The sequence below is a fragment of the Oncorhynchus kisutch genome, linkage group LG17 (assembly GCF_002021735.2).
Source record: "Oncorhynchus kisutch isolate 150728-3 linkage group LG17, Okis_V2, whole genome shotgun sequence".
In the NCBI taxonomy this organism is placed as follows: Eukaryota; Metazoa; Chordata; class Actinopteri; order Salmoniformes; family Salmonidae; genus Oncorhynchus; species Oncorhynchus kisutch.
The window spans coordinates 21,973,620-21,996,988 of record NC_034190.2 but is presented as its reverse complement, the minus strand read 5'-3'; the positions used below and the strand labels follow the sequence as shown (position 1 = coordinate 21,996,988).

At 43.5% G+C, this 23,369-nt stretch overlaps 1 protein-coding gene across 1 annotated transcript; it reads right to left on the bottom strand.

Moving 5' to 3' along the window:
• Positions 1–5,470: 5,470 nt before the first annotated feature.
• On the bottom strand, positions 5,471–23,026 carry wasf2 (WASP family member 2). Its single transcript, XM_031793281.1, has 9 exons — positions 22,900–23,026; positions 15,152–15,315; positions 14,521–14,655; positions 13,990–14,143; positions 13,783–13,900; positions 7,822–7,943; positions 7,457–7,618; positions 6,773–7,260; positions 5,471–6,685 (listed from the first exon to the last, which is right to left on the bottom strand). The coding sequence occupies exons 2-9, from the start codon at positions 15,282–15,284 to the stop codon at positions 6,528–6,530; spliced, it is 1,470 nt and encodes a 489-aa protein (XP_031649141.1). The 5' UTR covers positions 15,285–15,315; positions 22,900–23,026; the 3' UTR covers positions 5,471–6,527.
• Positions 23,027–23,369: the final 343 nt, after the last annotated feature.

The following is a 23,369-nucleotide window of genomic DNA, read 5'->3' as shown; positions in this document are numbered from 1 at the left end:
TTTTTCAACCACTCCACACATTTCTTGTTAACAAACTATAGTTTTGGCTAGTCGGTTAGGACGTACAGTGGGGCAAAAAAGTATTTAGTCAGCCACCAATTGTGCAAGTTCTCCCACTTAAAAAGATGAGAGGCCTGTAATTTTCATCATAGGTACACTTCAACTATGACAGACAAAATGAGGAGAAAAAAATCCAGAAAATCACATTGTAAGATTTTTTATTTATTTATTTGCAAATTATTATTATTTTATTTATAAAAATTGCTTTTTCTAGCCACTCTTTCGTAAAGCCCAACTCTGGAGTGTACGGCTTAAAGTGGTCCCATGGACAGATACTCCAATCTCCGCTGTGGAGGTTTTCAGCTACTTCAGGGTTATCTTTGGTCTCTTTGTTGCCTCTCTGATTAATGCCCTCATTGCCTGGTTCGTGAGTTTTGGTGGGCGGCCCTCTCTTGGCAGGTTTGTTGTGGTGCCATATTATTTCAATTTTTTAATAATGGATTTAATTGTGCTCCGTGGGATGTTCAAAGTTTCTGATATTTTTTTTATAACCCAACCCTGATCTGTAGTTCTCCACAACTTTGTCCCTGACCTGTTTGGAGAACTCATTGATCTTCATGGTGCCGCTTGCTTGGTGGTCTCCCTTGCTTAGTGGTGTTGCAGACTCTGGGGCCTTTCAGAACAGGTGTATATATACTGAGATCATGTGACAGATCATGTGACACTTAGATTGTACAAAGGTGGACTTTATTTAACTAATTATGTGACTTCTGAAGGAAATTGGTTGCACCAGATCTTATTTAGGGGCTTCGTAGCAAAGCGGGTGAATACACATGCACAAATCACTTTTCTGTTTTTTATTTATTTGATTTTCTTTAAACAAGTCATTTTTTAAATTTCACTTCACCAATTTGGATTATTTTGTGTATGTCCATTACATGAAATTCAAATAAAAATAATTTTAAATTACAGGTTGTAATGCAACAAAATAGAAAAAATGCCGCGGGGGATGTATATTTTTGCAAGGCACTGTACATCCACTGTTTCCGAAGACGACAGCCTGGTTTGCTGGTTCTTTCAGTTGTCCCTAAAACATGAAACAACTAGAATTACAATTTCATACTCATGTCACAAGACCAATAAAGCTAGTCAGCTAGCTGGCTAATGTTAGCTAGTCAGCTATCTTGCTAAATCACAAAATATGCAGAATCGTTTGTCTCTACAATAACTAACATATTCCTGTCAACTGTACATTTTTGCATGATTTGTTATGATATTATTATCACTTACATTTGCTTCCATCCTAGTATTTTTGTCAGCCATCCTTGCTGAAGAAAGTCCCCAGCCTTGGGTCACATAGCGTCAAATTCGTCATGGGAACCACTCTATATGATTGGTCATCGCCGTTACCCAAGAATAGTAAAGACCCCTTTACTGGCTCAAATAGCCAACCAATCTGTTAACAAGCCTGTAACAAGCCTGTTAACAACCCTTCTCAAACTTTTGGAAAAATTGTGTTTGACCAGATACAATGCTATTTTAAAGTAAACAAATTGACAACAAACTTTCAGCATGCTTATTGAAAAGGACATTCAACAAGCACAGCATTTACACAAATGACTGATGATTGACAGAGAAATTGATGATGAAAATTTTGTGGGGGCTGTTTTGTTAGACTTCAGTGCGGCTTTTGACTTTATTGATCATAGTCTGCTGCTGGAAAATGTGTTATGGCTTTACACCCCCTGCTATATTGTGGATATAGAGTTACCTGTCTAACAGAACACAGGGGGTGTCACACCATGATCTGTTTCACTTGTCATTGTGCTTCTCTCCACCCCCCTCCAGGTGTCGCCCATCTTCCACATTATCTCCTGTGTATTTATACAGTACCTGTGTTTTCTATCTGTCTGTGCCAGTTCGTCTTGTTTGTCAAGTCAACCAGCATTTTTGTTTCAGCTCCTGCTTTTCCCCAGTCTCTTTTTTCTCGCCCTCCTGGTTTTTGACCCTTGCCTGTCCTGACTCTGAGCCCGCCTGCCTGACAGCTCTGCCTGACCCTGATCCTGAGCCTGCCTGCCATCCAGTACCTTAGCCCCACCTCTGGATTATTGACCCCTGCCTGCCCTTGACCTGTATTTTGCTTGCCACTGTTGAATTATTAAACTGTTGTCAAATCAACGCTGTCTGCATCTGGATCTTACCTTCAAACCTGATAGTGCGAACCGGCCATGACTGACCCAGGAGACCCGGGGCAGCTGCACAATGTCATCTCCTCCCAAGTAGCCACCATAGGTAGGCACGAGGAATTGCTTCATGGCCTTATGGAGGGGGGGAAACGTTGGTTGAACGCCATGACCTTCCTCACCCCTCTGGACATTTTGCTGGAGCAATTCCGTGGGTTGTCTGGGAGGCAGCCTACCATGGTGGTAACCCCACAGCCCCTCAGTAACTCAGCTGTGAGCAGCGCCATCTCGTCGGTCACTCCACCTTCTTGGGAGCCCCACTCATCTCCCACGAAACACTTCAATGGAGAGTCGAGCACCTGTCAGGCGTTTCTAGCTCAGTGTGCCCTCATCTTCGAGCTTCAGCCCTCTTCCTTCCCCTCGGATCGCTCCAAGATAGCCTACCTCATCACGCTGATGTCCAGGAGGGCTCTCACCTGGACTACTGCTCTATGGGAACAACAGCCAGCCATATTCGTTAGCCTAGAGGGGTTCGTGGGAGAGGTGAGGAAGGTTTTTGATGCCCCTTTCTCCGGGAGAGAAGCTGCTCGGAAGCTAATCCAGCTTCGGCAGGACTCCTGCAGTGTGGCAGACTATGCGGTGGATTTCCGCAAGTTGGCAGCGGAGAGTGCTTGGAACCAGGAAGCGCTGTTCGATATGTTACTGAACAACGTCTCGGAGGAGGTCAAGGACGAGCTTGCTGCTTGGGAGTTACTTACGGATCTCGATTCCCTCATCGTTTTGACCATCCGAATCGATGGGCGATTACGGGAACAACGGAGAGGAAATTCAATTTCACTCGCTCATCAAGATTTTCCACCTTGCCTTCAAGTCATCCCGGAAGTCCCCGACGGTGCCGTTGCCGAGAGAACCCGAGGCTTCCCGACCTCCCCCGAGAGTCGCCGAAGACGGTTGAGTCACCGCTTCCCGAGCCTATGCAACTAGGCAGAGCTGGACCGTCGGGGAATAACAGCGAGACTATTCCATTTCTGCTAGTCAAGTCTCCTCAGATTCCCGTGGTTTTGAGATTTTCCTGGCTCCAGCGACACAATCCTCTAATCAACTGGTTTACGGGTCCCATCATGGGCTGGAGTCCATTGTCTGAAGTCAGCGCAGCTCACCCCATGACACCTTCTTGGGGGCTCAGAAGGTGCCCGGACCTCTCCACCATCCCCGTGGAGTACCAGGACCTCCGGGAGGTTTTCTGCAAGGCCCGGGTCACATCGCTTCTGCCGCACTGACCCTATGACTGTGGGATTTACCTTCTCCCTAGCACGTAGGACGTCTGTACTCTCTGTTGACACCGGAGACCAAGGCTATGGAGAGCTATATTGGGGACTCCCTAGCTGCAGGATTTATCCATCCCTTTTCGTCTCCCACCGGCGCAGAGTTCTTCTTCGTGGAGAAAAAGGACAAGACCCTGTGCCCGTGCATTTACAACTGGGGACTCAATGACATTATGGTTAAGAACTTTTACCCACTACCACTCATCTCCTCTGCCTTTTTCCTCATGTTTAAAGCTTGTTTAATGAAAACGCTTGTAAGTAATTTTATATTAGGTTGAGACTTAGTCTCAAAAGGGAGGAAATGTCATGGAAAATTACATTATTAGTCATGCTATCCCATGCTTTACTGCTTAAAGAATAGTCTCTTGTTATATGCTAGTGTTTTTCTAACCTGATCCAAACTTCTCTTGGTGTGACTTAGTCATAAAATGGGGCTTACAGCTAGCTAAGAGACGTTTGGGTGCAACCGCAGCATGTGAAATCCTGTGGGTTTACGATCTACAGAAAGTCACATGTATGGAACCTTGCCGAAAGGAGTACAATATAGTGTTTGTTGTTGTGAATGCAGTTTGCACGAGGGCTCAACCGTCTTTCTTAAAGTCTGCACAGACAACTAATGACCTTTTACACACTATCTGCTGACTACCACGTATACAGAAAGGGGTTGTATCTATCAAAGGAGAGACCTGTCTATGTTTGTTAAGCTTTCAACTCTGAACCATTCTTGGTGATGCTGATTGCTTCATTTTTGCAAATCTTATAATAAAGCTGTTGTTGGAAGAATTTAGTCTCTGTTCCTCTAGAATTTCCCTGACAACACCCATGCATACCCCACAAGACATGCCACAACAGGTCTCTTCACAGTTCCCAAGTCCAGAACAGACTATGGGAGGCATGCAGTACTACATAGAGCCATGACTACATGGAACTCTATTCCACATCAAGTAACTGATGTAAGCAGTAAAATTAGATTAAAAACATCTTATGGTACAGCAGTAACTGTGAAGAAACACTAACATAGGTACAGACACATACACACACAGACTTTGTACTGTAGATATGTGGTGGAGTAGGGGCCTGAGGGCACACAGTGTGTTGTGAAATCTGTGAATGTATTGTAATGTTTTTTAAAATTGTATAAACTGACTTAATTTTGCTGGACACCAGGAAGATTAGCTGCTGCCTTAGCAGCATAATAAATACAAATATAAATAATCATACTCTCTTGCCATTATCTGGCAGAATCCACATTGACACCAGTTTGTGTTTGGCTACGTCGACCCTCTAGCTGAGGTGTTTCAGGCGGCATGCCTGTGTTGTTACTGCTACGAGAACAAACTCTTTGATCCGAGGCAACAATCGGCTCAAACATGAACAGTTTCAGTAGGTGTATCGTCTCCCTAACTAACATTATTTCATTATCTGTAATAAACTCATTCGCAGTCTCGGAGCTACTCTGTAATTTCAGCCATTTTTGGGAGTTCCAAAATTGTCTCTCCTGCCAGTGACGCAACAATGCCAATACGGCGATTTACAGTAACAGTTAGCTGGCATTCTAAATCCTAGTGTTTCCATTTCCCTTTAACCTCATACGTTTAGCCTGTGGTAACTTGTGGAATAAATACTTGCTGAAATGAGCCTTTAACTAATCAGCATTCAGGATTAGACAAACCCGTTGTATAAAACAAAAATAAACATCATTACATGAAACAAAACATTTAGTCATTTTTGAGACTATAGGAATACGTTTATTACTATGTAAACAACTGCAATAATGTATGTATTGGTTTTCAACAGCATGGTGGATATTGTAGTCTTTTGACTGTAGAAAAACAGGGATCTCTTAAGCTGTGCCAGGATGCGAGGGAGGGAGGGGCAACTGTGCAGGCACCATAGCTAGTCGGTCTGGAACTCACCCATATACATAATTTACACAGCACAGAAATGCACTTGAAACAGCAGTATAGTTCATTGTATCTTTATTATTATAATAATCGTCACTGATAAAGTTGAGAAAGACAGGACAAGCAGAAACAGGTGGTTGGACATTAACATGCTCAGGTCTGATTGTGGCATTACACTTTGGCTTCAAAACAAACAGAAGGCACTTAAACAGAAGAGGATCAAGTTGTCTCTTAGGCACAGATCTAGGATCAGGTACCTTTCATCCAATCCTATGGTTATGATGGGAAAGAAACAGACCTTAGATCAGTGTCTAAGGTTAACTTTCTCCTCCTCGCACATAAACATGAAAAGCAAAGGCACTTATGGAGGGGCGGGACTAGGGCAAGAGAGGGATCGCTGATAGGTCAGATAATGTTTTGACTGATAGGGGGCAGCATAGGTTCAGTTTTCATCTAGGGCTGACTCGGAACATTACAGACATTTTAGATAAGATTCAGAACCCCCCCCCCCCCCCCCCCCCCCCATCTGTGAATGAGACCCTCTGTCGCCCAGGTAACCATTCCCATGCCAACCACAGAGAGAAAAAGACAGGTAAAAAAAGAAAAAGGAGAAAACAGCAATAAAAACCTTTCTTTGTGCTCTTGGTATTATTTAACACATCTTATAATTATCTTAAAGTAAAATATTAATACAGTTCATCAATCATACCATAATTGTACTGTCTGTGTATGCATGTAAGAATCAATATCTGTACGGTATACTGTATGTTTGTTGATATCTGTGTGTAGCCTATGAGGGTATAATTATCATTACCTTTGGCCCTGTGCCCCTTATATTAATAATTGGCTTTTTGATATTTGGACTGTTCTCATAATTAAATCATTGGCTTCTCAGTTCAGTTCTACATACAACATACAGGGAATGTGATTGGCTTAGACAGGAGTGGGGAATACTGAGGAAGAGTGTAGCAGTAACACACGCACACAGACACACACTTATCTTTGGACCTCTACTCCTTAGATCATAGATTATAAAGAAGTAATGGGATAAGGATATGATGCATTCTCTCTGACGAGGACCGAGGAAGACCATGAGGGTGGAGGTGATGAAGGTCTCATTCGGACCAATCGTCATCTCCCAACTCTGAGGAGTCGTCCTCGCTGTCGCTGCACTCCACAGCAATACGGCGAGACAAGATGGCCGCCACATCGTTGCCGTAGTTATCCTTTTTCTCCTGCTCTTTCTGTTCCTCCACCTTACGTAGGTTAAAACCTGCCAGAGAGAAAGGGAGAGATGGGGGATTAGGGTGTGTGTTTATGTGTGTTCATATCGGTTTGTCTGTGTGTATGTGTGTCGTACCTTGCCGGATAGCCGACAGGAGGTCACTGTGAGCGTCAGCGGGGGCTTCTGGCTGAGCTTGGGTGGATTTAAGAGGAGGAGGAGCCCCAATGGAGAAGGAGGGGGGAGGAGGGCCAGAAGTGGGAGGAGGGGGGCCTGGGGGAGGAGGGGGAGGAGGAGGAGGAGGTGCGCCACCACCCTGGGGGAGAGAGGGGGGAGGAGGCGGAGAGATGGAGGCTTGATAGGAAGGAGGAGGTGGGGCAGGGGGGGAGGGATAGGCGGAGGAAGAGGGGGGAGTGGGAGGGGAAGAGTCAAATCCAGAGGGGGGAGGGGGAGGGATTCCGAAGCCAGGGGAGGGGGGAGGAGGAGGTGGGGCAGGAGGAGGGGCCAGGTTGGGCCGTGTGCCAATGGGAGCAGTAGAGGGCATGGGAGGGGCTGGAGGGGGGTGTGTGGGGCTAAGAACGCTGGTGCGCTTTTGGCTTGATGCTCCATACTGTCCGTCATGATACCTGCCAATGAGAGAGCAGGGGAAGGATTAAAGGTCAGCACACAGATTCTCCAAACACAACTGTCTCCCAAACGATTTTGTCCACTTGAGATGAAGGGTGTTGACTGGAGAGTAAACACGAATGCCAAAAATGCAAAATTAGCATAAAATGTGTGTAAAAACTACAGTATATACACCACTCCATCTCCATTACTTACGCCATGTCTGAGGGTGGAGGGGGCAGGAAGTCGTCCGGGGCGGGGGGAGGGAGGGGGGAGCCAGGATCGAAGGCGTACGACCCAGTACTCTGGTCCAAACCATCAGGGGAGTAACAGCCTTCTCCTGAACCAATACTGCCATTCAGACCCTCAAGAGATTCTCTACACACAAAAAGAGTGAATATTGTCATCAATAACAACACAATTAAACAGTTTAAAATCATTCTATAGGACATCACTCTCCCTGATACAATCTCCCTCCCTCATATTCTCTTTCTCCTCATTCCACTTCATACATTCTCACCCCATCCTCTTTATACCCTCATCTCTCGCCCTGTTCTCATTCTCTCTCTCTCATCTCTCACCCCATGTCATTCTTGGGCACCACAAACTCCTCTCCCATCTTTAGCCGTTCCCACTCATCCTTCCTGGTTTTGATCTTCCTGGGATTCAGAGTCCGCATATTCTGATTGTCCTTCTTCTCCTTCTACTCAGATAGAGAGACAAAGTGAGGAGGGTGACAAAGAGAGAGGGAAGGAGGGAGAGAGAAAGACAGAGGGAAAGAGAAGAGAAACAAGAAAAGGCATTTAACAGCGCTATAAGTGCACTTCCTTGTTTTGTTTAAGCAGAAGATGGGATGCATTTCCCAACAGGCCAAAAACAAACTCCAGTCTCATTGAAGGACGTGTGTGAGCGTGTAAACTAACAGGTGTAGACTAACAGTGAAATGCTTACTTACGGGCCCTTCCCCACAATGCAGAGATAAACATAGAAACATAATAGAAAATTAATAACACAAGGAATAAATACACTGAGTAACAATAACTTGGCTATATACACGGGGTACCAGTACCCAGACGATGTGAAGGGGTACGGGCAAATTGAGTTAGATTTGTACAGTGCATTCGGAAAGTATTCAGACCCCTTCCCTTTCTCCACATTTTGTTATGTTAGAGCCTTATTCTGAAATGGATCAAATAAATTGTTTTCCTCATCAACCTTCACACAATAGCCATGATGACAAAGCAAACACATGTTTTTAGAAACTTTTGCAAATGTATAAAGAAAAAATATGAAATATGACATTTACTTAAGTATTCAGATGCTTTGCTCAGTACTTTGTTGATACACCTTTGGTAGCGATTACAGCCTTGAGTCTTCTTGGGTATGATGCCACAAGCTTGGCACACCTGTATTTGGGGAGTTTCTCCCATTCTTCTCTGCAGATCCTCTCAAGCTCTGTCAGGTTGGATGGGTAGCGTCGCTGCACAGCTATTTTCAGGTCTCTCCAGAGATGTTCGATCGGGTTCAAATCTGGGCTCAGGCTGGACGACCACTCAAGGACATTCAGAGACTTGGCTGTGTGCTTCGGGTCATTGTCCTGTTGGAAGGTGAAGCTTCAACCCAGTCTCAGGTCCTGAACGCTCTGGAGCAGGATTCCATCAAGGATCTCTCTGTACTTTGCTCCGTTCATGTTTCCCTCAAGCCTGACTAGTCTCTCAGTCCCTGCCGCTGAAAAACTCACCACAGCATGATGCTGTCACCACCATGCTTCCCCCGTAGAGATAGTGCCTTCAGATGAGATGCTTGGCATTCAGGCCAGAGTTAAATCTTGGTTTCACCAGACCAGAGAATCTTGTTTCTCATGGTCAGAGTCCTTTAGGTGCCTTTTGGCAAACTCTAAGTGGGCTGTCATGTGCATTTACTGAGGAGTGGTTTCCATCTGGCCACTCTACCATAAAGGCCTGATTGGTGGAGTGCTGCACAGATGGTTGTCCTTCTAGAAGGTTCTCCCATCTCCACAGAGGAACTATGTCAGAGTGACCCTCGGGTTCTTGGTCACCTCCCCGAACAAGGCCCTTCACCCCCAATTTCTCAGTTTGGCCGGGCGGCCAGCCCTAGGAAGAGTATTGGTGATTCCAAACTTCTTCGATTTAAGAATGATGGAGGCCACTGTGTTCTTGGGGACCTTCAATGCTGCAGAAATGTTTTGGTACATTTCCCCAGATCTGTGCCTCGACACAATCCTGTCTCGGAGCTCTACGGAGAATTCCTTCGACCTCATGGCTTGGTTTTTGCTCTGACATGCACTGCCAACTGTGGGACCTTATATAGACAGGTGTGTGCCTTTCCAAATCATGTCCAATCAATTGAATTTACCACAGGTGGACTCCAATCAAGTTGTAGAAACGTCAAGGATGATCAATGGAAACAGGATGCACCTGAACTAAAATTTCGAGTCTCATAGCAAAGGGTCTGAATACTTCTGTAAATAAGGTATGTTCATTTTTTATAAATGTGCAAAAATGTATACAAACCTGTTTTCGCTTTGTCATTATGGGGTATTGGATGTAGATTGATGGGGGAAAAATTGTGATTTAATCAATTTTAGAATAAGGCTCTAACATAACACATTTTGGAAAAATGGAAGGGATCTGAATACTGTACATATACAGTAGGTGTACAAAACATCTAGAACATCTTTATAATATTGAGTTGCACCCCTTTGCCCTCAGTACAGCCTCAATTTGTTGAGGCACGACTCCACAAGGTGTCGAAAGCATTCCACAGGGATGCTGGCCCATGTTGACTCCAATGCTTCCCACAGTTGTGTCAAGTTGGCTGGATGTCCTTTGGATAGTGGACAATTCTTGCTACACACAGGAAACTGTTGAGCATGAAAAAGCCAGCAGCATTGCAATTCTTGACACATTCAAACCGGAGCGCCTGGCCCCTACTAGCAAACCCCTTTCAAAGGCAGTTCAATCTTTTATCTTGCCCATTCACCCTTTGAATGGCACACCAACACAACCCATGTCTCAATTGTCGAGGCTTAAAAATACATCTTTAAATCAGTCTCCTCCCCTTCATCTACACTGATTGAAGTGGATTCAACAGGTGACATCAATAAGGGATCATACATTTCACCTGGATTCACCTAGTCAGTCTTTGTCATGGAAAGAGCATGTTTTGTACACTCAGTGTAGGTAGGGGTAAAGTTACTAGGCAACAGAATAGATAAACAATAGCAGCGGGGTATGTGATGAGTCAAGAGTTAGTCAATATAGATAAATATTTAGCCTGGGGAGCTATTTGGTTATCAGTCTTATGGCTTTGAGGGTAGAAGCTGTTCAGGGTTCTGTTGGTTCCAGACTTGGTGCATCCCTACTGCTTACCGTGCGGTAGCAGAGAAACAGTCTATGACTTGGGTGCCTGGAGTCTGACAATTTTTAGGGTCTTCCTTTCACACTGCCTGATATAGAGGTCCTAGATGGCAGGGAGCACCGCCCCAGTGATGTACTGGGCCGTGTCCACTACTCTCTGTAGCGCCTTGCTGTCAGATGCCAAGCAGTTGCCAAACTAAGCTGTGATGCTCCATTGAGAGCTTCTTGACTGGCTGCATCCTTTTTGAGGATCTGAGGGCCCTTGCCAAACCTTTACCGTTGTCGTGTCTTCTTCACGACTGTGTTGGTGTGTGTGGACCATGTTAATTCCATAGTGATGTGGACACAGAGGAACTTGAAGCTCTCGACCCACTCCACTAATGTGGATGTGGGCGTGCTCAGTCCTCAGTTTTGCTGTAGTCCACGATCAGCTCCTTTGTCTTGCTGACGTTGACAGAGAGGTTGTTGTCCTTGCACCACACTGCCAAATCACTGACCTCCTCTCTATAGGTGGTCTCATCATTGTCGGTGATCAGGCCTACCAGTCGTGTCGTCAGCTAATTTAATTGTGTTGGAGTCGTGCGTGGCAGCGCAGTCGTGGGTGAACAGGGAGTACAGGAGGGGACAAGGCGTCCGCATGCTTCTCAGCCAAAACAGTTCTGAAGAGACAAACAACATTTTGTGCCGTTTTTGGTTTGTTTTGGTCTTCTGCTAGGTTTTTCTTTCGGCTGTTCGGGGACACAAACAAATTGAGGCAAGCCAAAGTCGGTGATTGGTCAACAGTAGGGATTCTTCAATATAGTCTTAATCAACGAGAGATGACTCGTTTTCATGCACATTCTTTCATTGAGAAACACTGCACCAAAACATCTTACTTAGATGTAAAATTCCACGACTAAGATCTCCTTGGCAAAAACTGTCAAAATGAATAACAATTTTCTTAAATTGACTAAGATTCATTTGGACTATTTTGTGTATACTGGCTACAGCGTCTCAAAATGGACAAACAGTACTATTGCGTTTTTTTCCCTTGTTTTTCAAGCGAAGGTATTTTATGGGAGTATGCAAGCACTCGTGTTCAGGCCACCCGAAATGAAGCATTCTGAAGCCTTAAGCACGCACCCTTGAGGGGCCCCCGTGTTCTACTCTCACCACCTGGGGGCGGCCAGTCAAGAAGTCCAGGATTCAGTTGCAGGTGTTCAGCCTCAGGATCCTGAGCTTAATGATGAGCTTGGAGGGCTGTATTCAATTAACAGCATTCTCAAATAGGTGAAATAACCGAAAGGTTGCAGGTTCGAATCCCCAAGCTGATTAGGTGACAAATCTGCCAATGTGCCCTTAAGCAAGACGCCTTGGACAAAAGTATCTGCTAAATACCTAAAATGTAATTGTAATCTTGGGGTGAATTTGAGTGGGTCCAGGATGTCTGGGATGATGGTATTGATGTAAGCAACAACCACCCTTTCAAAGTGTTTCATGGCTACAGATGTGAGTGCTATGTGCCAATAGACAGGTTACTTTGGTGTTCTTGGGTCTACTTGAGTCAGGGAGAGGTTGAAAATGTCAGTGAAGACACTTAACAGCTGGTCAGCGCATGCTCCGAATGTGTCCTGGTAGTCCCTCTGGTCCTACAACCTTGTGAATGTTAACCCGTTTAAAGGTCTTACTCACATCGGCTACGGAAAACGAGATCACACAGTTGTCCGGAACAGCTGGTTGCATGATTCAGTATTGCTTGCCTAGACGCGAGCATAGAAGGCATTTAACTTGTCTGGTAGGCTTGCATCACTGAGCAGCTGGGTTTTCCTTTGTAATCCAGGATAGTTTGTAAGCCCTGCCACATCCGACGAGTGTCAGAGCCGGCGTAGTAGGATTCGATCTTAGTCCTGTCCATTGGATGAATCACAGAACATATTCCAGTCTGTGCTAGCAAAACAGTCCTGTAGCTTAGCTTCCGCTTCATCGGACCATTTCGATATTGAGCGTGTCACTGGTACTTCCTGTTTGAGTTTGGTCAGTTATGGTCAGATTTTCCAAAGGGAGGGTGAGAGAGAGCCTTGTATGTGTTTATGTGTGTGGAGTAAAGGTGTTCTAGAGTTGTTGCCTGTAGTTGCACAGGTGACATGCTGGTAAAAATTTGGTAAAACGGATTTCAGTTTCCCTGCATTAAAATCACCGGCCACGAGAAGCGCTGACTATGGATGTGCATTTTCTTGTTTGCTTATGGCCCTGTACAGCTTGATGAGTATGGTCTTAGTGACCACATCAGTTTGTGATGGTAAATAGACAGCTACAAAAAATATAGATAAACTCTCTCTTGGTAAATAGTATGGTCTGCAGTTTATCATCAGGTATTCTAACACAGGCGATAAAAACTCAAGACTACTTTAACATTAAAGATTGCGCACCAGATGTTGTTAATAAAGAGACACACCGGTCCCCTCTTCGTCTTCACCGAGGCTCCTGGTCTAGACAATGGATTGAAAAAAACAGTGTCCTTGTTCAGCCACGACTCCGAGAAACATAGAATATTACAGTTCCTCAGGTCCCGCTGATAGGATATTCTCCAACGGAGCTCGTCCAGTTTTTTAATCATGTGACTGTACGTTCGCCAATAGAACGGAGGGTAGAGGCGGTTTATTTGCTCGCCATCGTAGTCTCATCAACGTAGTCTCTTCTACCTCTCTTGCACCGTCGCTTCCTCTTTCGAGTCCCGGGGATTAAGGCCTGGTCAGGAGTAAGCAGAATGACCAGAGCTGCCGATTCGTTAAAGTAGAAATTGTCATCCAAATCCAGGTTAGTGATCCCCGTTCTGATGAAATGATGGAGGAGACATGATGTACAATTTTTATATATATATGTATATACAGTGCCTTGCCTTTGCACGCCCAATTTTTCAGTTTTTGATTTGTTAAAAAAGTTTGAAATATCCAATAAATGTCATTCCACTTCATGATTGTGTCCCACTTGTTGTTGATTCTTCACAAAAAAATACAGTTTTATATCTTTATGTTTGAAGCCTGAAATGTGGCAAAAGGTCGCAAAGTTCAAGGGGGCCGAATACTTTCGCAAGGCACTGTATATATAAGAATTGGTCAGGAGCCCGTAAAACGGCTGCTATCCTCTGCAGCGCCATTTTACTTTGTGTGTGTTACCCGTTACCCTGTGTTTGCGTCTCTCCTTCATGATGTCCTTCGTGTCCTGCAGCATCTTCTCCTTCCACAGATCAAAGAAGTAGGAGGGATCTGTGTAGAACTTCAAAGCATCCTTACCATCATCCCTAGACATGACAACAACAACAAACAATATCAATGTGTGTGTGTGTGTGCGTGCGTGCGTGCGTGCGTGCGTGTGTGCGTGTGTGTGTACCTGTACTGGCTGAGGTTGTTGAGTGGTGGAGGTGGGTTGCAGGTCAGATAGGTCTCCTGTACAGGCAGTGGTAGAGAGGGTCTACAGAACAACTGCTGGTCCTGAGTCAGATTACTATGAAACGCTTTCTTCTGGGTGATGGCCTGCAGAGAGACTGAGCGAGAGATGGAGAGAGATCGATATGGTGAGAAAGAGACAGAGATATGGAGAGAGAGAGAGCGATGTGGAGAGAGAGAGAGACACAGTTAGGGTTAGTATTCTGTTTGTTTGGGACAAAGGTATACAGTATGTGCCAGTATGTGTTGCATTACATTATACTTAAAGTCCACTGAATTCTCACTTTGAATACTAAATACATGGCACTGTTTGCTTGTAACATACAGTGGTTTTCCCAGACACAGGTTGAGCCTAGTTATAAACTAAAGATCATGTTCAATGAAGATTCTCCATTTAAATTGCTTTTAAATCTAATAGGCTTACTCAGCATGCGGGAAATCACCCCATCGTATATAATGTCAGTCAGTCTCTTACCCTCCTCCTCTTTAGGGTCGAGCTGGGTGACTTTGACCTGTAGACGGTCCACTCTCTCTCCCAGTGTGTTCACCCGGACAGCAAACACCCCCGCCTGCACAAACAGCTCTCCAAACACATCCTCTGCATACTTACCTACACACACAAACAAATGTATATTATGGCCTAAATTCACTGAGTGTACAAAACATTATGAACACCTGCTCTTTCCATGACAGGTTGACCAGGTGAATCCAGGTGAAAGCTATGATCCGTTATTGATGTTAAATCCACTTCAATCAGTGTAGATGAAGGGGAGGAGACAGGTTAAAGAAGGGTTTTTAAGCCTCGAGACAATTGAGACATGGATTGTGTATGTGTGCCATTCAGAGGGTGAATGGGCAAGACAAAACATTAAAGTGCCTTTGAACGGGGTATGGTAGCAGGTGAGGCTGTTCTGAGGGCAAAAGGGGGAGCTGCAACTCAATATTATGAAGGTGTTAATATTTTGTACACACATGATTACATATCACAAGATACATACTTGCAATTTACACACACACACAATCTCATATTACAATACACTGCACTGTTTTGCATGTAGTGCTTCCCTAGGTATAAACTCACTCAACACATAGAGTTAGTAACTTACTGAGGCTGCCTAGCTGGCGTATGATGTTGGCAAGGCTAATGTTGGTGACACACTCCAGCTCGCTGCGGATGGTGTTGGGGATCGTCTGGCGGCACACATAGCGAGGCTCGATGTTCCTCGTCACCAATGGCATTCTGGGACGGGAGGGGTAGCGGGGGGCTTCCCTGGAGGGGGGGCAGCATGTGAGAAAGGTCCATCACTCTACTTGGTTATATTATGTAAGAACAATGGTGCAACACAATCTTTTTTTAAATTATTTTATAACAAATGCGCTTTCTTCTGCGTTGGATCACGGTCCCCGTCTGTGGTTCTGAAACATCAGTGCGCTGTTGAATTGGCTAGAGCCTTTTCCTAGACCATGTTGCTATGTGCATAATAGCAAAGTTAACCAGGATATTGGTGTTGAGAACAATGTGGAAGAGGCAGCAGAGGAGTGAGGAGATGAGAAAACAGCCCTTGCCTTAATTGTCTAAAAGTGAAGAGAGAGGAAACTTAAATAGTCCTATAATCAATAGTCTAACTTAAATGTGCCTGACTTTATAAATCATCCATATATATCTACAGAAATAAGACAGATCCTGCTTCTGTTACCTGTTTGAGTGTTTGCTTAATAGCCTGATTCCGTGAGCCTCATGCAACCACAACATGTCAGAAAAAGCTATTTCACAAATTCATTTTTAATCTTTGTTATGTTGTAATAAATGCTTTACATTGTTTTTGTTACTACAGCTTCTCTGGTATAACTTATACAGTGGGGCAAAAAAGTATTTAGTCAGCCACCAATTGTGCAAGTTCACCCACTTAAAAAGATGATAGAGGCCTGTAATTTTCATCATAGGTACACTTCAACTATGACAGACAAAATGAGGAAAAAAAAAATCCAGAAAGTCACATTGTAGGATTTTTTATGAATTTGCTAATTATGGTGGAAAATAAGTATTTGGTCAATAACAAAAGTTTATCTCAATACTTTGTTATATACCCTTTGTTGGCAATGACAGAGGTCAAACGTTTTCTGTAAGTCTTCACAAGGTTTTCGCTACAGCAGGGAGTAGAGAGACAAGGGGTGCTAGTCACACAGGCAGTCACTGTCTTTTTCTAACACAGCAAGTCTGACACGAAACCCAAACCGGCTGCGCGCGTGCGCCATCGTGCATAAATTTATTTTGCCCCCCACACCAAACGCGATCACGACAAATATCAAAACAAACTCTGATCCAATGACATTAATTTGGGGACAGGTCGAAAATCATTAAACATGTATGGCAATTTAGCTAGTTAGCTTGCACTTGCTAGGTCAAATTAATCTGTCCTATTTAGCTAGCTTGCTGTTGCTAGCTAATTTGTCCTGGGATATAAACATTGAGTTGTTATTTTACCTGAAATGCACAAGGACCTCTACTCAGACAAATTAATCCACACATAAAACGGCCAACCGAATCGTTTCTCGTCATCTCTCCTCCTTCCAGGCTTTTTCTTCGTTTAACTTATATGGTGATCGCATCTAAACATTCATTGTTTTACCACAACTACCGGCAAACAGTTCGTCTTTCAGTCACCCACGTGGGTATAACCAATGAGGAGATGGCACGTGAGTATCTGCTTCTATAAACCAATGAGGAGATGGGAGAGGCAGGACTTTCAGCGCGATCTGCGTCAGAAATAGGAATTAGTTCTATTTTAGCCCTTGGTGTCGCAGACGCTCGTTGGTGCGCGCGAGCAGTGTGGGTGCAATAATTGAATAACATGGATTTCTACATTTAATTTGCACCGCTCGCGCACGCGACGTGTCCGGTCTGGTCAGCATGTGAGCCTGGCACAACACAAACAAATCAATTTCGGTTAATTGACTCCCCCTAGAGTCATTTTGTCTTAATTATTTCAAACAGTGCACGTAAAACATCAGACAAGCTCAGTGCATATAGTTGATTTTATTTAAACACATACAGTACCAGTCAAAAGTTCTGGACGCACCAACTCATTCAAGGGTTTTTCTTTATTTTGACTATTTTCTACATTGTAGAATAATAGTGAAGACATCAAAACTATGAAAGAAACATATGGAATCATCTAGTAACCAAAAAAAGAGTTACACATATTTCATATTTAAGATTATTAAAAGTAGCCACCCTTTGCCGTGACAGCTTTGCACACTCTTAGCATTCTCTCAACCAGCTTCATGAGGAAGTCACCTGGAATACATTTCAATTAACAGGTGTGCCTTGTTAAAAGTTCATTTGTGGAATTTCTTTCCTAATGCGTTTGAGCCAATCAGTTTTGTTGTGACAAGGTAGGGTTGGTATACAGATAGCCCTATTTGGTAAAAGACCAGGTCCATACTATGGCAAGAACAGCTCAAATAAGCAAAGAGAAACGACAGTCCATCATTAGGTCAGTCAATCCGGAAAATGTCAAGAACTTTGAAAGTTTCTTCAAGTGCAGTCACAAAAACCATCAAGTGCTATGACTAAACTGGCTCTCATGAGGACCGCCACAGGAAAGGAATACCCAGAGTTACCTCTGCTGCAGACGATAAGTTCATTACAGTTACCAGCCTCAGATTGCAGCCCAAATAAATGCAGACATCTCAAAATCAACTGTTCGGAGGAGACTGCGAGAATCAGGCCTTCATGGTCGAATTACTTGTTGCGATAAACACGAACAATGGACATTAGACCCGTGGAAATCTGTCCTTTGGTCTGATGTTCAAATTTCCAAATCAGTCCAAATTTGAGATTTTTGGTTCCACAACCTCTGTGTCTTTGTGAGACGCAGAGTATGTGAATGGATAATCCCCACATGTGTGGTTCCCACCGTGAAGCATGGAGGAGGAGGTTTGATGGTGCTTTGCTGGTGGCACTGTTGGTGATTTATTTACAATTGAAGGCACACTTAAACTGCATGGCTACTACAGCATTATGCAGCAATTCGCCATCCCATCTGATTTGCGCTTATTGGGAATATAATTTGTTTTTCAACAGGACAATGGCCCAACACACCTCCAGGCTGTGGAAGGGCTATTTGACCAAGAAGGAGAGTAATGGAGTGCTGCATCAGATGACCTGGCCTCCACAATCACCCGACCTCAACCAATTTGAGATGAGTTGGACCGCAGAGTGAAGGAAAAGCAGCCAACATGTGCTCAGCATATGTGGGAACTCCTTCAAGACTGTTGGAAAAGCATTCCAGGTGAAGCTGGTTGAGAGAATGTCAAGAGTGTGCAAAGCTGTCATCAAGGCAAAGGGTGACTACTTCAAAGATTCTAAAATATTAACTGTATTTTGATTTGTTTAACAATTTTTTGGTTACTATTGGTTACTATTCCATATGTGTTAATTCATAGTTTTGATGTTTTCACTATCATTCTACAATGTATAAAATATAAAAAATAAAGAAAAACCCTTGAATGAGTAGGTGTGTACAAACTTTAGACTGGTACTGTATATGGAAAAATACACGTTTAAAATATTTATTTTAGTCTGGGACAGCTCAAAAGATGCTACTCTAACTACTTTAGTGCCTATTGACGACTGTATCACTATCTTCGGACCGAGTGAGTGTTGTTGAGAGCCCCGACTCTGGTACTGTTTTGGAAACATATATTTTTTAATTATAAAAACTAGATGGTAACTTTACAAGTAAAGTTGGTGGGGCTAGCTAAAGCTCTTTAAACTTTTGCGGTAGTGAAAGAAGTGAAGAAATGTCATTTTTAATTCCCATCGAAAGTCAAGAGTTTTGGTCAGAAGTTGTGGTAGTAGTGGTCTGTAGTTATGTGGTTCAGTAGTTGTGGTCAAAGGCTGTTTGGATATGGTTAGTAGTTAAATGTGTGGTCAGAAGTTGTGTTGTTGTGGTTTGTAATTGTGTGGTTGAGGTCGGGAGTTGTGTGGTTATGGACACTACATGTGGTCAGAATTTGTTTGATTGCGGTCAGAAGTTATGTGGTTGAGGTCACTAGATGTGGTCAGAAGTTGTGTTCAGTAGTTGTGGCTCAGTAGTTGTGTGGTTGTGGTAAAAAGTTGTGTGTAAATGGTAAGTAGTGAGATGTGTGGTCAAAAGTTTTGTGGTCATGGTTTGCAATTGTGTGGTTGTGGTCACTAGATATGGTCAGAAGTTGTGCGGTTGTGGTCAGAAGTTGTGGTTGCTGTCAGAAGTTGTGTGGTAGCTGTCAGAAGTTGTAAGGTTGTGGTATGTAATAGTCTTAGTCGTCAAAACAGCAGCTGTTTGGGAAAGTTTGAAAAACACTTGGTAATGCAGTTACAAAAACAGCTGTACCCTAAGTTCCGTATTGACTATTTTGATTCTGCTCACAGCTATGAATAGCAGAGAAGTAGATGAATATCCCATATACTATATATTTTTGTCTAACTTATTGCGGTAGTGGTCAAAACGGACGTTGTTTGCAAAAATGTTACAGAAAATGTTGTTGATGCCGTTACTTAAACTGCTATAAATTGATCCGAATGGTATGTTTAGTCCACACGCCAGCTTCGAGTAGCAGAGAAGTAGACAAAGCTGGTAAACTTGAAATATTTTGTCTACGTTGTTGCAAAGTGGAGTTACTAGCTGATTTGTGTCAAAAGCTGCATGATTTCACTTAAAGAGAATGTCAGTTGGAAGTGATGATGTCACAATTGGGAACTTTGGAATCTTGAGAAATCCAATGAAAGCGGGTGGAGGAGAAAAAGAGGACAAGAAAGTGAATAACGGAAAAAGTATAACAGATATCAAAGTTGTATACAAGCATCTCGATCGAGACCGTTTCGGGATTTAAAAAAATTGGATCTGCGTTTCTAGCTTAAACCGTGTAGGGGGAGTCTCTGTTCTCTCTCATGACTTGTGGCAATGTGTGCGAGTATCCTAGCAACGGCTCCTTTTTGGAATCTCAGTATTCAGAGCTGTTTCAGGAAGACGGGGGGCTCCAGTTACAGATTGGTAGCCCCGATTTAAAAACCGACTACTAAACAAAGAAGTAGGGGAATATTTTAGGTAGGATAACTTTTTTTCTCTCTTTAAAACACTCCGAAAGTGGTCAAAACGGCCATTGTTTGGGAACGTTTGAAAAACACATGGTATCTCAGCCTCCAGTATTTATGCTGCAGTAGTTTATGTGTCGGGGGGCTGGGGTCAGTTTGTTATATCTGGAGTACTTCTCCTGTCCTATTCGGTGTCCTGTGTGAATCTAAGTGTGCGTTCTCTAATTCTCTCCTTCTCTCTTTCTTTCTCTCTCTCGGAGGACCTGAGCCCTAGGACCATGCCCCAGGACTACCTGACATGATGACTCCTTGCTGTCCCCAGTCCACCTGGCCATGCTGCTGTTCCAGTTTCAACTGACCTGAGCCCTAGGACCATGCCCCAGGACTACCTGACATGATGACTCCTTGCTGTCCCCAGTCTACCTGGCCATGCTGCTGCTCCAGTTTCAACTTCCACCTGACTGTGCTGCTGCTCTAGTTTCAACTGTTCTGCCTTATTATTATTCAACCATGCTGGTCATTTATGAACATTGAACATCTTGACCATGTTCTGTTATAATCTCCACCCGGCACAGCCAGAAGAGGACTGGCCACCCCACATAGCCTGGTTCCTCTCTAGGTTTCTTCCTAGGTATTGGCCTTTCTAGGGAGTTTTTCCTAGCCACCGTGCTTCTACACCTGCATTGCTTGCTGTTTGGGGTTTTAGGCTGGGTTTCTGTACAGCACTTTGAGATATCAGCTGATGTACGAAGGGCTATATAAATAAATTTGATTTGATTTGATATTGCAGTTACAAAAACAGCTGTGCAGTAAAATGGAATATTTCAATTCCGCGCACAGCTATGAAAAACAGAAGTAGAGGAATATCCCATGAACTCAAACTTTTTGTCTATTGTTGCGGTAGTTGTGAAAACAGACGTTTGCCAAAATGTTACAGAAATGTATGTTGATGTGGTTACTTAAACTGCTGTAACTTGATGCGAATATTATTTTTTTGTCCAAACTCCAGATTTGAGTAGTAGAGAAGTATACGAAGCTGGTAAGCCTGAAATATTTTGTCTTAGTGGTTGCAAGAACAATTATTAGCTGATTTGCGTCAAAAGTTTCGTGAGAAAATGACAGTTGGAAGTGATGATGCCACAACGGAGAGGATTAAAATCTTGAGAAATCCCATGTTACCAGATTTGGGGGGGAAAATTGACGAAAAATTGAATAACGTAAAAAGTTGTATACAAGCAACTCGATCGAGACCGTTCTGCACGTTTTGACCTTGGAATGGCGTTTCTAGCTCAAATGCTGTATGAGTAGTATGTGGCGGCGGAATAATAATAATACCCATTATAAGTATGTCGAATACTGAAGAGGACCGGTGTATACTAAGGTAAATTAGTATACACCTTTATAGGATTAGGGTTAATGATTCCACACGGCCATATCTCCATGTTACAGCGCGTGTTTACGGAAGACAGGCCGCCATTTTTGCTAATTAGCCATCTTGAGTGCTCCGAACACCTGTGTGTAAGCTAACTGGGAGGAAGTGTAGTTGGTCAACCGGAGGCACACACAGTATATTGATCTGTGAAAAACTGATACCGTTTTTATTTGCAAGCTTATTTTTTGCTGACAAAGATAAGAGGCATGTCAGCATATCTTTCGAAAACCGTTTGATTATTGACGTTTAACGTTAAAACAGCGTTGGAATTGAAAGTTTACACTGAGCCAAATGTGAATGAATGTAACGTTAATGGCCCCTAACTTACGGAGTGGAAAGGTATCGCCTAGAACAGACATGTGTCTTTGTACGCTCCATTTATATCTACCGTTACTGTTTAAAAAAAAGGTACATTCAGACACACAGCAGGGCTAACTAAAGCAGAACCAAAACCACAGCCTAGTTCTATTCTGGTCATGCCCCTTCAATGGGTACACTGTACACATCTGAGAGGAGTGAAGACAATATGGTGGACTGGTGGTCAAGGATCAACGTACACAGAGAAGACTAAGGATTTATAGATGTTACATCAACTTTAGCACCAGAATACTGTAATGTACCGGGCAGCCCCACATCGCTCTAGTCAACACCAACTCCCTTTATAACAACCACAGCCTAATGGAATTATCCACGGCTTTAAAAATAAAGTGCTTTGTTTTTTGCTCCGTCTCCGGAGTCTATAAACTATGCAGCGCTTCTATTGGCTTAAAAAATAGCCAACTTTCTAGCGGAGTAAAGTTACTAGCTTTACAAGTGCATTTCACTTGACAGGCAAGCTCATTGGTTTACTATTTAATCGTTCATTTAAACGGGTTGGATGTGATGTAAACACGAAAAACGCCCTTTGACCAAACAGAACGTTAAAGTAGTCAGATGATCCCAGATGTTCCATCGCCCAAACTATGTAGCAGGGAGATTGAAACATTGTACTACCAACACCCTATTACCCGGCCACAGTGGAATGCACCGGTGAGTCACAACAACTTCACTTTTACACTGACACAACAAACAAGAAAGCCTATCCCAACTCTGTGCCTGACAAATAATTTATTTATCATGATAAAACTCGTCTAAATGAGAGCTATTTTTACATCTCAAGCTCAGAAACGGCATTACAATAATTAGGGCGAGGGTAGGTGACATGAAACTTCGTCTCTCGGCCTTGTCAATGTAGCAGGAAGTGAAGTTGAAAACGCCCCTCATTATGTCCGAAAATCGTCTGGAAAACCTATTCTTATTTAGTAACTTCTGAAAAAGGTGCAAATTAAACACTGATCTCTTACCGTCAGCCAAATCAGTCTTGTTGCTCGGTTGAGTCTTTCAGTAGAAACAAAAATGACGGTTTACTGTAACCAGGGTGGGGAGACTTGGGATAACACAGAGTAGTCCCAGATTTGTTAAACTTCTGATTGGACAAGGCTTCGACATTCCAGGCGCTGATTGGTTCCTCTCACTGTCCGTCTGTGTCAGCGGCGTGGACATGGAAATGTGGACGTACAATAGGTAACTCCACCCAGTCTAGTCGTAAACATCTGTCCAGTTTGCGTAGGGAAGGGTGGAGATACGTAACGTACATTCCATTCTGCCCAAGCGGGTTGCAACCTGTTCGAGAAATTATGAGTGAATATTGAATAAGAAGGTTATAATGCAGAATACGAAGTTATGACGGTTTATAACATCCCCGTGTCAACGACATGTGTAGTGTACGAAATGTGAAATGTTCGAGTGTGCTGAAAATTCTAAGTAGAATTGC

Excerpts from the sequence above, each read along its gene's own strand:
- wasf2 (XM_031793281.1), bottom strand. The coding sequence starts at position 15,284 with ATGCCATTGGTGACGAGGAACATCGAGCCTCGCTATGTGTGCCGCCAG. Across the intron at positions 13,901-13,989 it reads AACAACCTCAGCCAGTACAG|GGATGATGGTAAGGATGCTT; the intron begins GTACACACACAC and ends TGTCATGTCTAG. Across the intron at positions 6,686-6,772 it reads CCTGTCGGCTATCCGGCAAG|GTTTTAACCTACGTAAGGTG; the intron begins GTACGACACACA and ends TCTCTCTGGCAG.